General features: G+C 37.9%; 1 protein-coding gene across 1 annotated transcript; it reads right to left on the bottom strand.

Annotated features, from left to right (window-relative positions):
• Positions 1-6,295: 6,295 nt before the first annotated feature.
• LOC133286186 (uncharacterized) lies at positions 6,296-7,668 on the bottom strand. The gene is made up of 3 exons (XM_061483573.1): positions 7,089-7,668; positions 6,449-6,889; positions 6,296-6,354 (listed from the first exon to the last, which is right to left on the bottom strand). Exons 1-3 carry the CDS (start codon positions 7,666-7,668, stop codon positions 6,296-6,298), a joined length of 1,080 nt encoding a protein of 359 aa, XP_061339557.1.

Raw genomic sequence — 7,668 nt, 5'->3', positions numbered from 1 at the left:
ATATCATTGATCTTTTTTGATCTAACAAATTTCAGATGAGGTGTCAAACTTTAAATTTGACACTGGTATCAAAGGATCCTACCCCTATATATATATATATATATATATATATATATATATATATATATATATAGGAAGGATATTGTAACAACCAATTAGTGTTACTACCAATCAATTTCACCGTTACATCGATTGTGTTGATCAACGATTATATTTATTTCTATCTTTGTATGGTTATGATTCTCCATAGTTAATACTTTATATTTATTTTCACCTTTGTATAATCATTATTTTTCATATTTAATGCTTTTACATTAAATATAGGGAATCATGACCATACAAAGGTGAAAATAAATATAACCGTTGGATCAACATAATTGATCTAATAATGAAATTGATTGGTAGTAACATTGATAGTAACATTAATTGATTGTTACTATATCCTACTCCATATATGTGTGTGTGTGCGTGTGTGTGAAAAATTGTTTGTGAAGTGACTGAACCAAAAAATTGATGCGGTTCACTATGTACTTCCGGAAGTACATAGTTATAATAAATAGGCCTTTTGACCGTGGTGATGTGAGTTTTAAAATGATTAACCAGAATGGTTTCGAGGTGAAATGAATTGGCGTAATAGTGCATAACGACGCGGTAGAGGAGGCACCACTTTTAGACGCGTCTTACACCAAATCGTGTTGCATGCAACTTGTATCACGTGACAATCGGTACTGGAAGTGATGGAACTGGAGTGAAGTGATGGAACTAGAACGTGATACTCTGAAGATCGCGTCTCTGCTGTGTCAGAAGACCACTGACGCGGTACCTGGCAAGCCACGAGCCACCAGCCAATGGTGGTCCACCATCTCCTCCACTGCAGGCGGCACACTTCCAACCGCGTCCAGGAGGCGGTCCTCACATAGCTGTGTTCATCCTCTCCCTGGACCACTACTTATTCTCTCCCCCATTCTCGGCAGAACATCCCATTTCCTTCGAAGTTGAACGCGTCTGGTGTGCTTGTCGGGCTTCTTTCGGTTTGCCATCATTTTCAGGTAAGTAGTGTTATTAGTTGTTTGGTTTGGTGTATTGTTAAGATATTAGATTTGTCATATTGTCAAGTTAAGATATTAGGTTTGCCATCATTTCCTTCGAAGTAGCATTGTTAAGATATGAGGTTTGTCATATTGTTAAAATCATATTATTAAGATATTAGATTTTTGTAAGTTTTTTTCTTTTTGTCTTAAAATGTTAGAATAGTGAATTTAATTGTGATTAATTGCTATTGTTTATAGTATTACTATTTTGTATTTAATTGCAAAAAATTTATGATTATTGTATTAATAATTTTCTAAAATTTGTTAAATATGTTATATGCTATATTAATATATTCGGTTACTATTGTTATATTTTAAGCATAATTGTATTTTTATGTTCTTTAAAAGTCTCTTTCTTTGTAGCTAAAAATATTAGGTTAGTATATTTAGTTTTTATAATTTGCTAGTAATTTTATTATTAGTGTTTTATATTTATTTGTATAAAATTTTATTATTATTCTATTAAAGTTGTTTATCAAGCTATATTTATATTATTAAATTTGTTAAAATATTATATTATTATTATTATTATGTTATGGTTATTGGCCTTATATTTAATGCATAATTAAAATTTGTGTCTTCACTGGTCCTTTTTTTTTATACAAATCTTACGTTATTAGCCTATTTATTTTTTGTCTTCTAACACTGTTTTATATTATGCGTATAAGATTTTTGTAATATTGTATTAATTATTCTATTAAAGTTGTTAAATATATTATATTTATATTATAAAATTTGTTAAAAAAAATTATTATTATTATGAATATGTTATGGTTATTGGCCTTATATTTTTTGCATAATAAAATTTTCATGGTTCTTAAAATCGTAGGTTAGCCAATTTCTTTTTTATAATTTTCTACTATGTATTATTATTACTGTTTTATATTCAATTGCATAAAATTTTATTATTATTTTATTAATTAATTTATAAAATTCGTTAAATATGCTATATATTGTTATAACATTAAACTTGCATAACACAGGTTCATGGCACGTGAGGTGATTAATCCGGGTCCCAAAGATTACAGTGTGTTGAGAATTGATGTCCAAGAAACGCATGTGTCCCAAGTTGTACGGAACTCGGGATTGAAGAGAGTTCTCAAAGTTCGTAGAGCAACACATGGGAAGGAGTCAGATCCGCATGATCCGAATAACATTCCGGAGCCAGTGGTAGAGCACCTTAGGCGTGCAGGCTTTTATCATGTCGCACACATGCGTCATATGCCGGTTAGTTATTTAAAAGTGACATGAATTATGTGCTTGTACTTATTAGCAAATAATGACTACTTTTATCCTTGTATAATGTCTTGCAGATCGATCATTCACTCATTAGTGCTCTGGTCGAGCGTTGGCGCCCAGAAACACATATGTTTCATATGCCGCAGGGTGGAGTGACCATTACTCTTCAAGATGTGAATGCTATTCTTGGATTGTCATCAGACGGGGAACCACTAATTGGACCGACTTCCGCAAATTGGAGTACTGTTGTACATCAAATGCTAGGACACGAACCAGCGCCGCATGAGATTGAGGGAAGCTATTTGCGAATGTCCTTCATAGATCGATACTACGAACATTGGGTGCAGCACCAAGGCATGCCTGATACCGAACTCCTCTATTCACGGGCTTATATATTACGCCTCATTGGTGGATTTCTGTTTAGTGACAAGTCAGGGAATAAGGTTGCCCTACGATTTTTGCCATTTCTAGATGGGGATTTTTCGGGTATGACCACGTACAGTTGGGGGGCAGCAATGTTAGCACTCCTCTACAGGGAATTGTGCATGGCGACAAACCCAGCCCAAAATATTATGTCTGGTTGCCTGACCTTGCTGCAGATATGGGCATGGTCCAGATTCCCGCCCCATTGCACCGTTTATACCACCTAAAGCCGATCCAAATGATCATTACGGAAGGTATGATGATATTTGCGTATTGTACATGAAATACTTGTCGTTAGGGTGTAAGACTTGGAGCCAAAGACAAATGATTTTTCTTATTAATTGGGTTTGTTTCCTTCAGATTTAACAATTTTGGAAGGCGGATACGGCCAAAGGATTTGATGCACTATAGATCGACACTTGACACTATGAGCAGAACCGATGTAGGAGTTTGTACATGGCTTTAGGTGTTTATCGGTTACATTATTTTACCGCTATATAATTAACATTGGTTGTTATCTCGCAGATCATTTGGCAGCCGTATACTCATTATCACTTTCTTGGTGCAACTTTGGAGAGTCAGATGATGTGGAGATCTGTTACCCCACTTATTAGTTTCCATATTGTGGAACCTCATCAGCCAGATAGGGTAATGCGTCAGTTTGGTTTAGAACCCTGCATCCCAGTAGCACCAGCTAGGCTTGGAGGCATTCATGATGTTACGTTACGCGGGAAACAGACTGAGAATTGGTTGGTTAAGTTGCAACCATTTATAGCCAAATGGGAGACCCGAAACACAAGGGTTGTTGTTGGCCAGTCTGGAGGCAGCGAATACATATCTCCTAATCATGAATACATGAAATGTTATCGGCCTCGTACAAGGCGATACATGACGTATAAGGCTGCCCGGACCGGGCATATGGTGAGTTGTATTAATTTAAATAAACCCTTCATTAAAGTAATATTTTTATGATTTTCATCTTTGCAATGTGTAGGTTGATGCAACGGAGATGGCATGGTGGATGGAAGACGAGGATGACCCAGCGACAAAAACTGACATCCAGGAGGTGCTCGGCAGACTGCTTAATATGTTGCTCGAGTATGGTAGGGTCAACGAGCCTGGCCCAGTGGCAGCCAATGTTCCATTACCTGAGGAAGCAGATACAAGTATTCACAACGGTATACCTCATCGTCGCGAACACATCCCTCCAGAGACATACAGTCTTAATCCCCCGGGACCACGAATGCCTGGGACTTACAAACTACCTAGATATCCCACAAGTGCATCAATTCCTTTTGACTATCTTCCACAAGCTAGGCCACAACCACAACCACAACCATATGAACCATTCTCCTTTCAGCCATTTGGATATCCACAACATGCGTCAGCCACACAGGAATGGGGTTATCCACCACCGACCCATGACATCTCGACCGAGCCACTATATTGGCCAACTCCTATGAACATGTCAGGCGGTGCATCTTCTAGCAGTCAACAGCAGATAATTAGTTCCATATTTGGGGAGTCTATTGATCCATATGCCCATTTAAGCAGTCATAATGATCAACCAGAACAACACACCCCGGATATACGTATTAGGTCATTTGTTAGGGATGAAACCGATCCATCTGATGACTTCTTTGCAGCGGCGTCACAAGAATTTGACTTCACATCCCAAATGGATGCAGAAGCGTCATTACCCCTGGCACGTCGGCTACCTCACAGGGATGCGAGGACGAGACAATGGCCTCCCAGATCATAGATATTTTATATTCTTGGTTATTGTTATGAATGCACTATATGTATGTAGTTTCATTGTATTTGAATGTGGTGATGTATTATGGACAATATCTTTTTTTAGTTATTTTTTTGGTGGTTTATATTCGTTATTTCGTACAACACAGTAGCAACCATTATATATCAGGGTTCGACAATACATACATTTTATTAGCAAATCTCGGGGAACGTTAACAGACTGATAATATAAGCATAATAATGTGGACCTTATCTATGACCGTTCATTGGATATTTACACGTGCAGGACATGATCGTCTATTGTGCCCAATCCTTCCACAAACACCGCACTTAGTACGACTTGAACTGGATTCTACTTGATCCATCTCGTTATGAATTCGAGACCTCTTAGGACATCCCTTTGCCCGCACCCGTTGTGGATTAGGCATGAGTATCGGTCCAGTATACGGTGGGATCGCTTCCTTATTGCCGATGGGATACAAGGTGATGCATACACCTTATTAATATTGAGGATTGAGTAGCATGGGTCCACAAAATTCTCATGAGTCATACCCATCTTCAAACAAACCGCCCTGACATGGCTGCATGGATATTTAAACACTTGAAATTTTCCACACTGGCACTTTCTTTCATTCAAGTACAAAGACAACGAGTAGCCCCCCTTCTGTGTTATTGGGTTATATGGTTCTTCCACTTCAAATAAGGTAGATTCTCTATTAAAGGCATGAACGATGTGTGATGAGGCAGCGACTGCTTCTCTCTCCATTCTAAGGTGGGCGTTATGACAAAACTTAATACCGGCAGCAACATCAAGACTAGCTTCGTGACCTCTCTGTACAAAGTAATGCACAAGCTTACTGTAAGTGTGCTTCACCAAAGCTGTGATTGGCATCCCACGAGCTCCCTTAAAAATGCTATTTACGCATTCAGATAAATTTGTTGTCATGTGACCATAACGCCTTCCATCCACATCATATGCACGACTCCATTTTTCCTTCGGGATGCCATCAATCCACGCCGCTACCTCTGGACTATTGCTCCGAAATTCCTCGAACTTAACATCAAAATTTACCTTGGATGGAGTATAACCTGCATTTAACAACCAATTATAGCATTAATTTGTCGTATTCATACAATATATACGGAGTAGTAAAGCTTATCATGTCACCTAGATTCATCAATTGTTGTTTCCACTCCTCATTTTTGAATCTTTGGTTGAAGTTACTTCCAACATGTCTCAGGAAAAAGACATGATACGCTTTTGGAGGCTGCCAATCAAGATATGGGTTTGCAACTGCCGATAATATGCCTTGATGTCGATATGATATTAAGCATATACCTATTTTTTGAGTGACATACAAACGTATACAGGACAAAAAGTATTCCCATGACTCCTTTGTTTCACCTTCTACAATTGCAAAAGCCAATGGTAATACCTCTTCGTTTACATCCTGCGTTGTGGCAATCAGCAATGTACCTTTATACTTCCCATATAAATGAGTGTCATCAACTTGTATAACTGGTTTGCAGAAGTTGAACGCATCACAACATTGCTTAAAAGTCCAGAACATTCTATGGAATACCCTGTAACCATTGACAACACGACGATTTACCACGTAGTCATTTGTTTGAATGTGGTAAACAGAACCCTCAGAAAATGTCAGCATGTAATTAAACCATTTGGGCAAATAAGCATAAGACTGGTCCCAATCTCCGTAGATTTTTGCCATGGCTTTTTGTTTAGCCTTCCATGCCTTCCTGTATGAAATAGTAAATCCATAATTGTTTCAGATTCTTTCTTGTATCAAACTGATTGATACATGAGGTTCTTCCTTCACCATTTTTGCTAAAAGAATATACATTATCGGTTACATTACTAAATTGTTGAAGTGGATATAAAAATAGAGACAATACACATTTCATTGGAAATAAACACTCACCTAATATAGTCAAAGCAATGAAGGCGGAATCAAGTTGTCTGTGATCTTGGGACAGATTGCAAGTGACACAATTATGAGGTCCCTCCCATCTACTCACAACCCACATTATTCCATTTTTTGGTTTCATTGCCCTCATTCGCCATGGACAACCCGCTTCATGACACTTGCATCTCAATACTAGCTTCCTAGTCGTGCTCTCAACAATAGTTGCTTCCTTATTAATTTTCATAAAGTATGACTTGACCGCCATCTGCACTGATTCCTTAGATTCAAATTCTTGTTTAACAAATAACTCATCCCCAATGGTCCATGCACCATGATACTCTCTCTCGTTGTATTCTCGATCTTCATTCGGATACTCATAATTAATATATGAGTAATGTGGTATGCCATTCCAAAACGGAGTGACATTAGGGTTTACATTGGGAGTTACATTGTCACCTACATAACATACAAACACCTCAATCGTTAGTTGAACTAGAAAAAAGATTGTAATATTTTTGGGCTAAATAACTTGTTAACTAACCTTCAACCACATTATGACACTGCCCTTGGATACCCGTTGATGTTCCAACATTGACGTTGTTTTGAAAGCCTATCGGCACATCAGATCCATTACCTTCGTCGTCATCTTAGCTACCTGATTCATCGTCATTACTGTCGGCTGCCAGGCACGCATCCTCATCTTCTTCTTCTTCGTCATCGTCCTCGTCATTACGGTCATATATTGGAATGTCTTCATCATCAAATATCATATTGTTGGGCGCTACTGCAAGTACAGATGGTGATGCATTCCTGTTTATGTCATCAGTGCCTGGTGCTATATTCAGATCAAGCGACCGAATCGGTATTGCCAAATCATCGGTATTTTCAACTTCTACATATATCTCCACAAACTTTCTAGCATTGGTATGATCAGCACTCGTGTCAGCTTGTTCAACAAATATGTCTAATATAATATCAACATCATCATCATCCGTAATTGATATTGCTGTGTATTCATGATTGCCAGCAAGAGCTCTTACGGTGACTTCAGAAATACGTTGATTCCCTTGGAACCCCAATTTCTGATGAATGTTTGCTTTCAGCTGCTCAAAGGTAGTACCGCGTGTAATACGCATTGGTCGTTTTTCACCTTCAAATGTTACACCACGACGACCTATAACCTTTCTACCATTATAGTATATAAGTACACAAATTGTTTGTAAATTTGAACTCAT

This window comes from Gastrolobium bilobum, unplaced genomic scaffold (genome assembly GCF_033153095.1).
Source record: "Gastrolobium bilobum isolate Gb01-03AN ecotype WA unplaced genomic scaffold, APGP_CSIRO_Gbil_v1 utg26470, whole genome shotgun sequence".
NCBI classification, from domain to species: domain Eukaryota; kingdom Viridiplantae; phylum Streptophyta; class Magnoliopsida; order Fabales; family Fabaceae; genus Gastrolobium; species Gastrolobium bilobum.
This window is presented reverse-complemented; position numbering and strand designations above follow the sequence as displayed.